The sequence below is a fragment of the Coturnix japonica genome, chromosome 1 (genome assembly GCF_001577835.2).
Source record: "Coturnix japonica isolate 7356 chromosome 1, Coturnix japonica 2.1, whole genome shotgun sequence".
Lineage (NCBI taxonomy): Eukaryota > Metazoa > Chordata > Aves > Galliformes > Phasianidae > Coturnix > Coturnix japonica.
The window spans coordinates 42578121-42594132 of NC_029516.1; the positions used below are offsets into that span (position 1 = coordinate 42578121).

Here is a 16012-nt window from a genome sequence, read left to right on the forward strand (position 1 = left end):
AGTGAATGGAAGACCCCCTTCAGCAACTTTACTGGTGCTTTCCAGCAAAGCCAAAAGTATGAGTTGAAATAGGCTAGCTGAGTAACGTATTGAGATTTGCAGAAGCATGAGCCCTACCCCATTAAAAGTGCAAACTCAAGGTTTTGGAAACATGTTTTTCATTAAAAAAATGGCACAAAAACATAACAAAAAAACTGATACTTTTTTTGTACTTCAGAAGACCTTTCCCTCTTTCACAAGTATGTGTAACAGCCAGAGAGCACTAATCATCTTCAATTCCATTTCTCCAGAGATGGGAAGTGGGAATGAGTTACAGCTACTGGGACATAAAAATAAATACTCCCTGCCCTGAAGGAACTGACTACTACTGCTACTTCAAGCCATCATCAATTTATGTGATGTTGGAATGTGCCCTCGTCCCACGGACGTAAATCGCTGCTTTAAAGACCATGACCTTCATCTTCCCCAGCTCCAATTCCCAAAGATAAGTGTATAAAATTCAGGCAAGGCAGTACTTATTTTAAACAACATGCACTGAACATTAAAGTAGATATAAGGATCCCAATATCACGTTGTTTTACTATTTATCATATAAACACCAGACAGGCATTTGTAAAGGAAGAGGAGTAGGGGTGTTTGCTCTCACTGTCACTGCTGCAACATTTAGACACTTACTGATAGTGTCATTTCTCTTTCATTATTGCTATGTGGGTTGCCATAAATATCACCAAATTCATAGTGAAACGTACTGTGCATGCTTGTTTCTTATTACAATTGCAGTATTTACAGAGGAAGTACTTTGTCTCATTAAAAGCGACTGATAAAATATTATAAATGAAAAAAAAAAAAGTTATCAAAATCTAAGATCTACTCCAAATCACTGAATTTATAAATACTTACAAATGCTTTATAATCGCATGACTGGAAGATGAGTTTCTCTGGATGATGTTGCCAGTATTGTACGGGTGTTGATGCTGTGGCTTCATTTGGAGGTCGTAAGGTAATTGAAGGCTCTCCCCAGTCTCCCGTCTGAAAATCACAGTTGTTCAAGATATAAAAAAATGTTGCAGTCAAATTCACTATAAAGTACCCCTCTGTTGTTGTGATCAATTAACACTAAAGTATTTTATCCATATAGAGCCATGTAGAAATTGCATTCACTTATTTTAGTTACAGCACTTTTCATAATTTAATTTATAATTCAAACTCACCTATGGGGGTGTTTAACAATAATTAAATCTATTTACATTTAGAATAAAGTCTTCCTTAAAAATAACTGTTTACAATACATGTACGAGTATGAGAGCACTTGAAAAATATAATTAGGTGCACAAAAGTGCCACTCAAAAATTCTGCTCTGTGTTTTACAAGAAAAATTTTTCTATTATCCAGCATATATAACTGATAGCTAACTTTCCTAAATGGCTAAATAACAGACTTTCTTTTCATCTGCAGATGTATTATATACTCCTCAGACATAAGCCATTCTTTAATCTCTTTATGAATATTTACTTTGATCACCTTCTCTTGATGTCTCATTGTAGAGTTACTAACACTGCCCTTTCACATGCATCACTCTCACTGAGATATGTGATTGTCTTCCTGAAGTTGGGTAGGACTGTAGTTTGTCACCAAAACCTTTTGTAGAGCACTCTTCCTTCCGAAAAGAGTCAACCCAGGCAGCTGGATAGGAATTCCTATGGCATGGTAATCCTCATCTGGGCCTCACTTGCTAGTGCATATTACAGACATGGCTTTACTGTACCTGGAGTGTCATTTGGACTCTCTGAATCCTTTGAGGTTACTTCCATCTATGACCCCATAGATGTCAGCTTCCTCCTCTTCCCAACACCACTTTCCTCTGCCACCAATCCCACTCCTCTCTACTTTGCTCCATCTGGTCTGTCTTAGAACTCCCCCACTATTCACTATCTTTTGTGCACTTGATCCTTATTCCTACCTTTCTCCTTCTCTCTCTATTTTACCTTCTTCAAGATGATTATTCTAAGTTGGATTATTTTACTTTCTTTACCTGCACATACATCTGTATATTTTCTGTGTGTGTAATATCATTAAAATGTGTATTAAAACTGATATCATAATTTCACACAATATGGCTAGAAGTTAAGACTTTTATATCAAGAAGTTATTCAAGCATCAAACACATGAAAAAAAAATCTTATTGAAGTCTGGCAAACCATCACATCCTACTAATTAAATCAGGACAGAGTAAACAGAACAAGTACATCATTTTCATGTGTCACAAAATAATGAAATGACACACATTTGCACAACTCTGCAATGAAAAGCAAGAGATAAATCTGGAAACATCAACATTACCCTGCCAATATGGTAACTTCAAGCAAGTGAACATCATAAAACAAGTTGAATTTACTTGATGTTGACACTATTAGTACATCTACAAATTATACAGCATTACAATTTCTTTTTTGCCTAGTTAAGTTGTCTATTTGCTATTGGCTATTACTTGAACCTCAAAAGGGAAGCAGTAGTAATTTCTCCAGTTTTGGCCTTCTATATCCATAGAAATGAATCTTTCTGACCACTAAATCATAAAGCCCTTTGCCATATTTAATCTGAACTGAGAATGTGATTTCTTTAAGAAGCAGTTCTCCTTATAAAACATGGTTTCAAACATGGGGTAAAGGCTTGCACCATTGTAAGTAGATTGCATTTGGCTACAAGAGAAGGTGGACCACACCCATCACAACTTCACACAGCATGCTGAGCTGTTTGTTTTGAAGTGTTCAGGGCCTAACTAAGGGAACGCTTGAAACAATCCTTTTTCTTCTTCTTTTTTTTTTTTTTTTTTTCTTTTTCTTTTTTTTCCCTCCCAGTAAAGACATACTCCTGCATGTTTTGTATAAGGAAACAGATCTCAGGAGGTACATTCTAACCAATTAGCAAAAGGTTATTGCAATGGAACAAAAGTGAACTCAGGACAGGGAAACTATAAAAGTACATCTTTTGACCATCTGTCATTCCACCGAGGAAGCCCAGATATGGCAGTAAGGGAGGAGAAGGATTTCTACAGAACAAGGGACATGGGGTAGTGGTCTAAATCCTTTTATTGTGCTGGACTGCTTGTGCCTCTCCTCATGTACAGAAAATGAACGCTCCTGGAAGGTTAAAAAGCGTACATAAGGAGTAAAATGAATACATCATTTTACAGTTTAAATATCATTCACACAAAAGGGAGCAAGTGCATGGAGAACTGCATTATTTCTATCTACAGATGAAGTGTGGTGACAAGAGAAACTGACTACCTCTTGTATTGGTTCAATTTAACACAGCAGCTAGGCAGCAATAATCACAAAGAAACAAGAAATAATCTTAAATCAGGATGATAACGATAGTGTATGACACACTTGGAGAGGGCCTGTGAGGAGACTGTACATTTGTATCCATTAACTACTCTATAAATACATACAGTCATCCAAGTATTCCTTTTAAACTACATAAAACAGAATCGGTACAGCTGCCATATGTGCCTCTAGGATGATCTAAATGCACAATATATCTGAGATTAAGGGAAGGCAAAGAGAGGGAATTTCTGCTGTTCCTGACAGACTTCTGCAGCTGAAGACCTTTCATGTACTCCTGTATGGTTTGCAGAGGGATAAACGACCAAGGACAGACACGTAAGTATCATAAGTACAGGTTATTAAGATAGACAAAGGAGATGTAGCAGGATGAAGAGTCATACAGAGTCAGAAAAACTTCTTTTGTAGCTACATAAAGTGTGTTTTTACATTCAGTAGAAACATCTTCTGATCTCATTTCCCTTCTTTTGTTTTTAAAGTTCTTGTTTTCAAGTTCTTCAGTTTTTAAACTGCATTGTTACTTGTATTTAGATCTTAGTTTGAATTACAACAGGATACTCTCCAAAGCCAAATATGCTTAGAAGTATAATTCCTATCAGATATTCCCCATCTGATTTCCCTTTTTGTTAAAAAATAAAAAAAATAAATAAATATATATATATATATAATAAAATAAACAAAGAAGAGGGGGGGTGGGGGAGAAAAACATTTAAATAGCATTAAGGCAGCTGAAATACTTTTCAGAAATCTCATCTGGGCTTAAAAACAAAAAACCTCTATTGGAAAAAAGAAGTTCTTCAGCTGTCTCAAAGCAGTCATACACTAAACCTCTGAGATTTAGATTATTATGATTGTGTCATGATGGCAATGAACTCTAGCTAAAATACAAAGGTTCAAGAACATCTCTGACCTGCAGAAGAGCTGATACAAAGTATGGGGGCAGAAAAATACGAATTACAACTAGTTGTAAATCTGAGAAAATGTTGAACAGCTTGTGCTTGATGCACTAAGATTCAGGCCTTTAATAAGCACCCAAGCATTTTCAAGCACTGTGGAAACATCTGTAAATAGCTTTGTGGGACCAACTATGATATTCAACTCAGTTTTAAAAAATACTCATAGGATATGGATTATCTTGTTTGAATATTTAATTTGCAATTATAAGAAATAATCAAACATTTAAGCTTATGTACTTTTTACGGGACAATATAGGTATGGAGATTTTTTTATAATCTATCTGAAGTAGTAGAAAGGCAGGAGATCATTTATTCCTCATCTCACTTCACAGCTCATCAGACAGCTGTGCAATTCCTCACGTGGTTTTTGCTGTGCTGCCTGTGCTCCGGTTTTCCTGCCTCCCCATGTCTCTAGCCAGTGTCTTTCCTCTCGCTGGCTTCAGTCACCTTGAGAAAAAAAGACGTTTTGTTCCACGTTTTGCATATATAGAATTTACATCTCAAAGCTCTTTCAAACAAGGTGCCAGAACGCATGAGTTCCAATGCTTTTAAAGGGACAAGTTTTAGCCACGAAGGTTACAGACTTGAAAACCAATCGCTCATTCCCTTGTAGTGCTTTGTAACCCAAAAAATGGGTGAATGTGCACTTCAGGGCTCTAGGAAGGGTCAGATACTTGTTGTCAGATGAACTATAGAAGTAGATTACTACTATTAGGTCATTTTTACAATTGTGGCACATGTTATTCTACTTCATCTCATTCCCTGAGAACCATATTTGACTTGCATTAAAGGCACCTTGATCAGAGGTAGTCAAATCTCACTACAACTTCTATAAAATCTAACTTATGCCTCATCTTTACATTAAAATGATGAGTTAAAAAACATCCCTGCTTTGGAAAAATAGGCCTGATTTTTAGCGGCACAAGAATATTCATTTTTATCTAGGCCTACATCTTGTAACTCTTCACCTGTTGAGGCCTCATGACTAGTTATGGGAACATGCATCAGTTACCATGACAACAGTAAATCAGAGCACACAGGCACACTGCTTTTTGCTGAAAAATTAATAATTTTCACTCTGTGAGAATTTTAAATGTTCTGCAGGCCAGAAAAATCCTAATTATTTCTTTATTATCCTCTTAGTTGCTTTTATCTTTATTTTTTGAAATTATGGAAATAGGCTCATGGTGTTCTTACTTTTTAAAAGACTAAAGCTCAGTAGCCAAAATGGCTCCTCCCTGCCAGAAATACTGAGAGAAGGTAGTTATACAACAGAAGCATCTACAGGTCCTCCCTCCTCTGAGGAGACCTCACTGTGGCCTTCCGGGACATGACTTACAAGCTTACAAGCAGGAGGGGGACCAACTTTTTACACAGTCTAATAGTGACAGGAAAAGGGGGAATCACTTTAAACTAAAAGAGGGCAGCTTTAGGTTAGATGTTAAGAAAGAATTCTTTACTTGTAGGGTGGTGAAGCACCAGCACAGTCTGCCCAGAGAGCTGTGAGTGCCCACCCCCAGAGACACCCAAGGCCAGGTCGGATGGGGCCAAGGCAGCCTGAGGGCAGCCCTGCCCACAGCGGAGGGCTGGAACTTGATGATATTTAAGGTCCCCTCCAACCTAAGCCATTCTATGACTCTGATCCCCAGGACAGTGGTACTTGGCCAAGTTTGAACTCCTGCCTCTTGTGCTCACCACAATGCAGTACATTTATAACCAACTCTGATTTCACTTGCACAGCACGTGAAGCTTTGTCACAGAAGTTATGAAAATTCAAAGCACTGCCTATACTACGTCTGATTTCTAAAAAGAGCCTTACTGCCATTGGAAACACAGCACGTTCCTCAGCTGGGCACAGCCTATAGATTAAGACAGAACGGGCAGCACAACACATTGTGGGGCCGAAACTGTGCAAACTGCGCTGTTTACACTGTTTCATGCTTTGAAGAAGTGAGCAAACAACAAGACCAGGAACAGAAATCAAAGCTCCCACCGAGCAAGACTGCTGCTGGCACCTCCACATCCTGTATGCGCATCATACAGCCAACATACGCTGACCACACGGCATGATACACGATGCGCGCACACAGAGTCCCAAGGGAGGGTGGACAGGTTACAAACTTTGTTTTGTAATTCCAACAACAGGACACCCAAAGAGAACAGCATGGCGACAGACTGTACATCCATAGAGTGACAACATAGCCATTTATCACTGTATCTTACATTATGAACCTGATGGATCGAGGAGAAAGGATATCCTGCATTCTGGTTGGTCCAGATCTCACAGACAGAGGACTGCTAATATAAACAGAAAACTACATCTCATCTTGTAAATATTAATGCACCGCAACTGCCAAAAGGCAAGAATAATTAAGAAAAGGCTTGCAATAACATTAAAGAGGGAAGTAAAACAGCTGTTAAAAGTAATATCTTTTTCTTTTTTATTTGCTGACAGAATATTTTTGGATGACTGGGAGGAAACACAGCTTATCCAGTGATGTTAGAAGAGGCTTCAAACTGTGAGTACAAGAAAACAATTTAGTCACAAGTGCTGGTGATGTAAAGAGATAAAGTTATGCAGGCACAAGCAGCAAATGTAGGGAGTAAAAGAAATATTGGTTACTTTCAGCTTTCAGTAGGGAAGGAGTTTGAAGTCAACACCCCTAATTAAGCTTCAATATTTGAATCCCACTCTGCTGGAGACTTTCATAATAGAGGAAGGGAAAAACGTCGCAATATAGTCAACAGGAAAGATTAGTTTTCTTTGTAACAATTATCGGAAAAGAATGTATTGCAATGGAGTGAAGCAGTCAGCCACCATCTCCTTCCAAGAACATTTCCTTTGCATATAGAGATACAGATAATATTACCTTTGGTATTGACCATGGCTCCACTTCGCAATTGAAAGGTTTCTTTTCACCTTCTGTGTTGTTTTATAGATAGTGTGTAGTAGGCCAAGCAAAGTAAGCATACCATAGCATCTCTAGCAAAAGCAACAGTGCTAGGCAAGTGCAGTGTTCACCAGCATCCGTTACATATTTCTTTGTTTAGACAATCATCAAGAAAGCATCTGTGGCACCTTAGCAAAAGCTAAGACAGCATTTTACAGTAGCCAGGCAACTAAAACAAAGCATTACACGTAGGACCTGCCCACAGTACCTCAGGCAGGCAGCAACAAAAGGCACTAAAGATGCATGAAAAATTCAACTGCAGCATCCAGAATAGCTAGCGATTAATATATCAGTAATTTAACAGCAGTACAGTGTGCACTGCTGGTCCTTGGCAGCAGCAGGAATTCAGCATCAATGCTCAGAACAGATAACCCCTGAAAGTGCAACTCCACTCAGAAATAGGGCTCTTACTCATACCTTTAGCAGCCTGAAACCTGGCTGCCGGCAGACTGGGCCACGAGCTCTGGTCAACAGGGTGGCACCCTTTGGACAGATTACTGAGCTGCCAGACAGGCTGGTGGCTGCCTAATGTTGCTTTTGTCCCTTATTCCATGATTTGAAGTGCATGCACACACATCCTTTCCCCCAGCTTCAGTAACTTTTAAATTTTACCATATCCAGTTAATTTCTTCTTCTCTATCTTGTTTTTGAAGTTCTTTGCTTTTGTTTAGGGACATGCAAGACTCTATGTTTGAACAGCATTAGTTAATTAAATTAGTTAATTAAAACTTCGGCTTTGGTTTACTGCCTGCTGCCTCACCCTCTGCAACTTGCTACTTGTGTTTTTGGTGCAGGGCCAGCAGCACCCACCCTTCCAGCTACTCCTGCTGCACACTATTAAGATATTTCACCACTTGGTACTAGTTATCTTTTTTCCCCCTGTATGCGTCAGGCATGTCAGCTTACTTCTGGGTGCCCCATCCACGCCCATCACTGTGATTCCTTATCAGATGCTATGCCTCAGCTTTTCAATAACAGAGTAAAAGTGAGGGCATTTCCATGCCAGGTGCAGCATCCCCAAGCATCTGGCAGCCAAGAAAACATCCTTCAGTGCTGTTTGGATGCACTTGCTGAGGTCCTGAAAGTGGTAAGGAAATCAGCATGGCACTGCAAACTAATAGACATTTCATTTCTCTCCAGCACTGAAGGTACTGGCAAAGGGCTGCTGTGATGTTGTACTGTACAGCCCGTTCTCACTACCTTGAGGTTGTCCTCCAGTTCTGCCTCTCCCGAGGACCTGTCCTTAGGCAGCAGTGCCTGGTGCCTCCTGCCAGTGGCTGGTATAAATAAACACAAGATACAGATACAGCTGCCTTGGTGCTAACTCAGGAATAGGTAACATGATGCTGCAGTAAATGCATATGCAAGCTTTAAGCTGCCACACTTTAAAAAAGGCAGGGAATTAATCCTTTTACACAAGCTGTGCTTTCCACTCAGTTCCTCCTGTTCCAAAGAGCACCCCATGGGATGGTGCACTCACTCCAAGAGCTGGGAGCTCTGAATCTGATGCTTGGCTCTGGCCAAGGGAATTCACACCTACGTATTTCACCTTCCTCCTCCCCGGGTTAAAGCAGCAGAAGACAGGCTGTCTTCAACCCCTATTATAAATGAAGGGAAGTCCTTCTTATTTTTAAGTCCTTGGAGAAAGAGGAGTGTATAAAGGCAGATGTTTGAAGCACTCACCTGCAAGAGACGAGTGTTCTGGGTCCAGGTCTCTGCTTCTTACCTCCAGGACTAATGGTTTGGAGGATGTAGGATTAAACTAAATTGCCTTTAAGTACAGGTGACTTGATTTATTAAAAAAGGACCAGCAGCAAATGAGAATGTCTCTTGAATATATGAATGGCCAGTGGGAAGTACAGCCATGCAAAACTCATTATACAGTTCCACACTCATTAATATTTGAGTGGCAAAGGTACTGATATGCCATACAAAAGGAACATTAATTTTACAGAGGTTAATGAATTCAAATTCAGAAACCAACCTTTTCCTTGCACCACTGTAAAAATATTTAGCATTTCCTATATGCATATTTTATGCCTTCAAAGTGCTGAATTTTTTTAATGAATGATGAAATGCCCCTGAGAAGTAGTGAGAGTTGCATTCCCCTGTGCTGAAGTGGAAGAAACCAAGGAAAGGAGAAAGGTTAAGTGAGCATCTGAGGCCAGGAAATAGGCAGCAGGAGGGAGGGTTGGGATTACAGTTCAAACACACCCGATTTTCAGTTCCCTAAACATATGCCCTATAAAAGAAGGAAAAGAACTAAATCTGTGCATGCACTTCCACCACAATAGTCAGAAATACACTTGGGCACCTAGTACCACTCTCACAGAAGGCCTGTGAAAGAGCATCTTCCTAAGGAACATGGTAAACAACAGAAAAAAACCAACCTAATTAGTATGATTAGAATCAAGCATGCATTTATCTTATTTGTATGCATTTTATCACTTGGGAAGAACAACATTCCAACAAGAATGTGATACAGTATGATACTACACTTCTGTGATACTGTAGTCCAAGCTACAGATGTTCCATATGTAAAAGATTTCCATCTAGTCACTGTAGGAAACAACTCTGATGGACAGGAAGAGAAAGGGAATAGATTTCACAACACAGCTCCTGCCATGTGCTACTCATGATATAGGGGTAGTGGAAGGAGGTGAGGCTCCATGTCCTGCTATCCACTTGTTCATCTCCCTTACTTCCCCAGTAGTGAGTTCTGATATAGTGACTGACTCTATGACAGTCTTTTACATGAGCTATTTTACGGACATTTTAACTTCTATTTATTTAACATGATTTCAAGACACCATATTGGTATTTCTTACTGTTCCTGCTAACTTCATCTGTGAGAGAAGTCAACAGGGCCTAATTATCTCAGACACCTGCAGTGAAATTAGTAGCCAGTCACTTCACAAATTGTTTCCACATTCCCATCTGCTTCAACTCTTTCTAATTACTCATAGATTTACTGGAAAAAAATGTAGGACATGGCATATACTGGTCTTCAGTGCTGCTGACTGTGATGGAGATAACAGTACTTTGTAAAGTGAACAAGATTACTCAAGAAGTTAATTTAAACTCCATCTTGAATGAAAGGGTTGACTTTGCTGATAATCAGAAGGCATAAATTATTGGAAGTGAACATGCACCAGTAAGACTGATTATGGAAATGGTACTATTTATAAGGAGAAGAAAGAAGTAAAGCAACAAAAAATTATACCTGGACTGCATATTCAGAAGGAACAGGACAGCCCTGACATATTCAGCATTGGTCTACTTGATGGAACTCAAGGAGATGTTGAAGTACTTACTACCTAAGCTAGTAGCATTTCTCTTCAAAAAGTCATGGAAGATACTGAAAGAACTAAAGAAGGGCTAAGGGAATATTTAGGTAGGGAGAAAAGAAAGATTTTGGAAGTACTGTCAGCCTAAAGGCAGGGGCTGGCAAAACTGTTTACAAAGCCAGTCACCATGTCCTTGTCCTCATGCCCCTTGAAACCTTCTGATATTGCTACTGGACATAAAAAAAAAAACATTCAGGAATATGTGTGTGGATGTATGAATTCTCTGTCTGGCTTTCTGTATATTAGCATACACATTTACAAAATCAAAGCTAATGAAAACGTGTGGTCTTGTCTGCAATGTGTTACCAGCCAGAGCTTCCATGAGCCAAGAAAATTCAAGATGTTTATAATGACATTGTTCATTATGAATAATCTCAGATCTAGTTTTCTTCCTTTGTTGGAAAACTGGCCGACTAAATCAGCATCAGAAAGGAGAAGCATGGCAGGACTTGGGTGACTTTTGATGAGACCATTCTCTGTACACAAACTAGCTTGAATCAAAATGCAGTGGTTGCACAAGAAGTAGAAATACGCATGTAGAGAATAATTATCAGTATTTAAGCACAACTTGATGGGAATATGTTGAGAGCATCCACAATGACCTGCATCATGCAGATCCTTGAGGGAGGATCCAGAATTCAGGGATATTCCAGAATGGGGTATGAATTCTCAGGATATAGCTTCCACCTCTTGGCTACTCATCTCCAATAGGGAACAAAATGGAAGAAAAGACAGCAAATCCCATTCTCTTTGATGCAAATTATCTCACTAACTATAATTCAGTCTCACTCCAGAAATGAAGAAAATTTTGGATCAAACCCCAGAAAATTGCACTTGGCATGGCAAACAATCTTTGAGGGTGCGACAGCTGAAAGAAACAAGTGAAATGGGATGAATGAGACTGTCTGGTCCCTTTTGTAACTGCTACTCTAAATATTTCAGGACTGTGGGAGAGAAGTTGTGCAGTCCCAGTAAATGCTGCTTCCCTGATCATTCCCAGAACCCTCAAGAGAACTTGTCTTACCAACAGGATAATCACAGATCCTCCAGTGGAAAAAAGATCTTGGGAGATGGAGAGTGAAATCTGAAATTAGCATTCCTTTTGTAGGTGGAGCAGAAATTAGAAATACCAGTTCTTACTAGAGCAAGAAATAAACACCCTCAGCTCTCCAGCCATTCTGCTGGTGCTGCCAGCTACATGTGACTCCACTTCTGCTGGTGCTGCCAGCTACAAGTGCTCTCTAGCCCTTTCATGTTGCATACACGAGGCAAACTTCTGTACAAACATCACCCATAGAAATAAAATGTGTAGCTTCAGTCCTGAACATCAGGCAGAAGTATCTACATTATAGCAAAACTAAAACCAAAACCGAAAAGTGGCAAGCTGAGCTCAAACTCTCAGTGTAAGTTCTTGTATAGGAGCTAAAAACGCAAATGCTAGATTCTAAAATTCAGCTTTGATTCTGAAATATTCAGCTTTTCATCAAGAATACAGTTTCTTTGTCAGTAGAAGCTAGCTCACCTTTTCCATTTTTCATATAACTCTCCTCCATTTTTTTCATATAATCTTTCCAATGCAGAGCCTCTAGCTCACATGACTGAGTGTGAAAAACAGTAAATTAATAAAGAACATCTGTCCCCATCTTGGTATAGTATTTATGGCATTAGTTTGGATCATTAGTCCCAAATATAGAAACAACTTCCTTAATTCCATATGCTGAAGCAGCATGTAGGTATAATCCACATCCCACAGCTTTGGTTCTAAAATGCTAGCTTCTGTAACTGTTTTGAAAAATAGGAATATTTTTGTTCAGACAGAAGTTGCTTACATTTTTCGTGCCTTTAACAGTCTCCTTGTTCACTAAATACAAAATACTCAAGGGTTTCACAGATGCAGGTTTATTCAAATTGATGGTTCAAGTCTTAGTAATCTATGGAGTTATTCTATAACATCTGCATCTGAATTAAAAAGACAAATTTCAGTAGCACATATGCAATGCAATAAAAATAGATCATCAGTTATTTTGATGTTAAATTGAAGGTCTTCATAGACAAGTCATCTTTCCACATCTGAAAACAAGATGCACCTGAAAATACAAATGACAGAACATCTTGTTTGGATTTGATGCTCTTTTCTTTAAAATGGTGTTAGTTCATCCTCAGAGTGTATACAATTTGTTTTTTCTTTTGTCTTTTTCTTATTTGAAAAGCAGAATTAAGAAAACATTAGAAGTAAGCACAGAATGAAATAACTTAGGCATCCATACTTTTGTATTTACTGTTTCTTAAATCCACCAGGACAGAATTCTGTTATTTCACCAGTAATTTCAACCATTCATAAAATCCATTCTTCGATAATCTCATTTTACACATTATTTTTCTCCTGAGCATATTTTTCTCCATTCGCCATAATCTTTAAATCCTTCTATAGCAGAGAAGGAGACAGAAGAACAGGCAGGAAATAAGCAAATAAAAACGCCATATTGTGGTTGAAAGTAGAAAAAAAAAAACCTACACAAACAAAGCCACGAAGTGAACCAAACAAAAAACCCACTACAACTACCACCTGAAAATGGGTTCCATCAGACAAGAGTTCTGTCTTGGTTGCAACATCCCTATGCCTCAACTTTCTTAGCTGTAAAATAGAAGACAATTTAAAATCATGTAGCCCCACAGTGTATTGGAGAAATGAATGCACAAGTATCCATGAGATACTTGAAAGATACTGAGCTGAAAGCATAGTTTCAGAAAAAAAGAACTGTTTTTTCACTATTTTCCTGTAAATGTGTCTTCATTAATTTTGTCTCTTTTTTATTCCACTTTTCCTCTGCTGTACATAAAGCGTCTCCATTTAAATAACTAGCTCCTACCTATCAGTCCTAATCCTTCAGTGAATTGTTGTAATTTACAAAACATTGTTACAAAGCATAATCCCAGTAGTGGAGGAAGCTTCATTTCAAAGTTACTACCCAGTCACTGCATTGTAATAATTTACTGGTTATCTTGTGCTTTGGGGAAAAGAAAATCAAAAGCCCTCAAACAATGGGAACCAACGTACCTGGGAAGGCTTTAAAAATTAAGTTTGGGTTCAGACTTTCTGGAAACTAACATATCTTTCCAGGATTTGTGAATAACTTTTCTAACTCTCTGATCTAAAGGATCTCCTTCCTCTCATTGCATCCCACTGGGGTGGCACTGTATGGTTTACCCTACTAAGAAGCTTAATCTTACTCAGTTTCCCTGACTCCCCTCCCACTGTGGGATCCTGCTCATTCGTGCCACCAGCTGCCAATGAGCAATGGGCAGAGGTGCTCCCTACATCTCCTTCTGCCTGTCATTGGCAGGACACTTTCGGTGTTATAACCTCCAGAGCTCTTCACCACAAATAGTCTTTTTTTTTTCTTTCTTTTTTTTCCCCCCTGTGATCTCAGGGGTAAATTAAGAGCCTTCAGTAGGGATCCTCCTATTGATTTCAGCTCCAAAGCCCTTAGGTTTTGCCTGCATGATTTCACTTCTATTTTAAAGGTCTAGGCAATTTAAAGAGCAATCTCAGCTATTTTAAACTACATTAATTTGTTCACATTAATGTACAACTTGTAGGCTCAGAACTCAACATCCACAGCCAAGGATGACTCAGACTATTCAACCCTTTCTGGATTTTTTTATTCCCTTTTTCTGAAAGCAAACCATCTCACTATCTTCTGTCCTACCTTTTTTTGCAGTTCTCATTTATCCAATCAGACGTCAACAACTTCCACAGCTGTTGTTCCTCACTGTTTATATTAGGATTTTCCCTCTTGGGTCACTTACGGTCTGCTGGGGGAACTGTGAATGGGGGTACATGCTGGCCTTAAGACAAAACCACCCACATTAAGTGAATTTAAATCAGTGCTTCCTCCAGGAAATAAAGTCTTCTATTACTTACAAACAGATTTGATTACCATTTAGATAATTGTTTAAACCCATTTAGTAGATCAAAGGAAAACAGATTTAAACTGATGTGCTCATTGTTTCAACAAATACTGGTTCATAGCTGATGCAAAGATCAACACGCTTGATGTTTCCCTTGTAAAACATTAGTGAAAACACAGGCCATGATAAAGATGGCAACTTTAGATCTCATCATTTTCTCTATATATCCTCTTCAGATTTTAATCTTTAAATTGTCTTATTCTAGCATATTCTGAAATAAAAAAGACCATGAAAGCAATACCATGAAAAAACTCTCATACACGTGTTTGCCTTTCTCTTCAAGGCCGTAAAATACCCATTAGTCTCATTAGACACCTAAAACCCTTTCATAAAATCACAGAGAACATTATGCATATGTTTACCATGGCATTCAGTAAACATGCAGATTCATTCAGCACCATGCAAACAGCTCAGCAAAGAAGCAGTTAAGATAAATGATATGCTCAAAGCACTTCCAATAATCACTCTAGATCATTCTGTTTGTGGGGTGCATTCTTGCTGACAAGCAGGATTGGTATCAGCCTCAGAAGTTGATGTTGATCAGACATAAGGCAAAGAATTTCCAAACTGCAAGGAGCAAGTTATGAGATAAAACATGGAGCAGAATGCTCATATTAATAAAATGGATATCCTTTATTCTCCAGAAGTAATTATCATACCTTTGGTTTCAAAGGGACTTTGGGGGAAAAACTGGAAGGAAATATGGTTAATTTTCACAGAGTACCATTTAACATATTGCAAAAAAATATATCTATTTTTGGGAAATAATGGTTGAATAAATCCCTGATTAGCCTCTTAATGGGGCGAGTCCAATTTAGTGAGAATGATCACCAGAGGGAGTCATTAACTTTCCCATTAAAGTCAAAGGAATTATGCATAAAACAGGAGTGCAGAATTTGGGGGCAGAGCTGAGGAAGACTCCAATCAGACTGGAGTTCAGGGACTAACAGAAAATATTGTCTTATGGTTTCAATGAATCCATTTCCCCCTTTGGAGTCACAAAGGATAACTGCCATATTCCACAGTGAAAGTTAGAAGGCACTGAAGTAAGTCATGCACTGGGTACAAACTGCCCCCTCCCCCGCCCCCCCCCGAAAAAAAAAAAAAGAAGAAAAAAAAAGCATTTTATTAGTTTTAAGTAATTTGAAGTGGCACAAGTAGTACTGCTCAGATTGTTCTCCCATTGGCTAGTTAAAATATTGCAGTCTCGGAAAAGCAACCACCTGAAGCAGATCTCCAGGCACCATACATATGAGAGTATGTCATACCTCTTGGGAATATCAGCACTTCAAACAGGAAGAGAAAAGAGTGAAAAGCAGAGAGGAAGAATTGCTACTATGGCTTTTTTCTTCTCCAATGATAGTTACTAAAAGAGGAAGTGAGAACAGGGTTTTGTAAACCAAGTGATAAAATAAACCAAGTAGATGACCCAGTCTACTCAG

The 16012-nt window shown here is 38.7% G+C and overlaps 1 protein-coding gene across 16 annotated transcripts in view; it reads right to left on the reverse strand.

The window, feature by feature from the left end:
* Positions 1–16012, reverse strand: part of ANKS1B (ankyrin repeat and sterile alpha motif domain containing 1B) — a 393719-nt gene that overhangs the window by 32417 nt on the left and 345290 nt on the right. For 11 of the 16 annotated variants that reach the window (XM_015858789.2, XM_015858781.2, XM_015858766.2 and 8 more), the window contains 2 exons: positions 6524–6598; positions 901–1029 (listed from right to left, as the gene is read on the reverse strand). In XM_015858789.2, the coding sequence (XP_015714275.1) occupies positions 901–1029; positions 6524–6598 (204 nt within the window). The remainder of the gene's footprint in view (positions 1–900; positions 1030–6523; positions 6599–16012) is intronic. The other 5 variants (XM_032444026.1, XM_015858799.2, XM_015858825.2 and 2 more) reach the window with 2 other exon arrangements.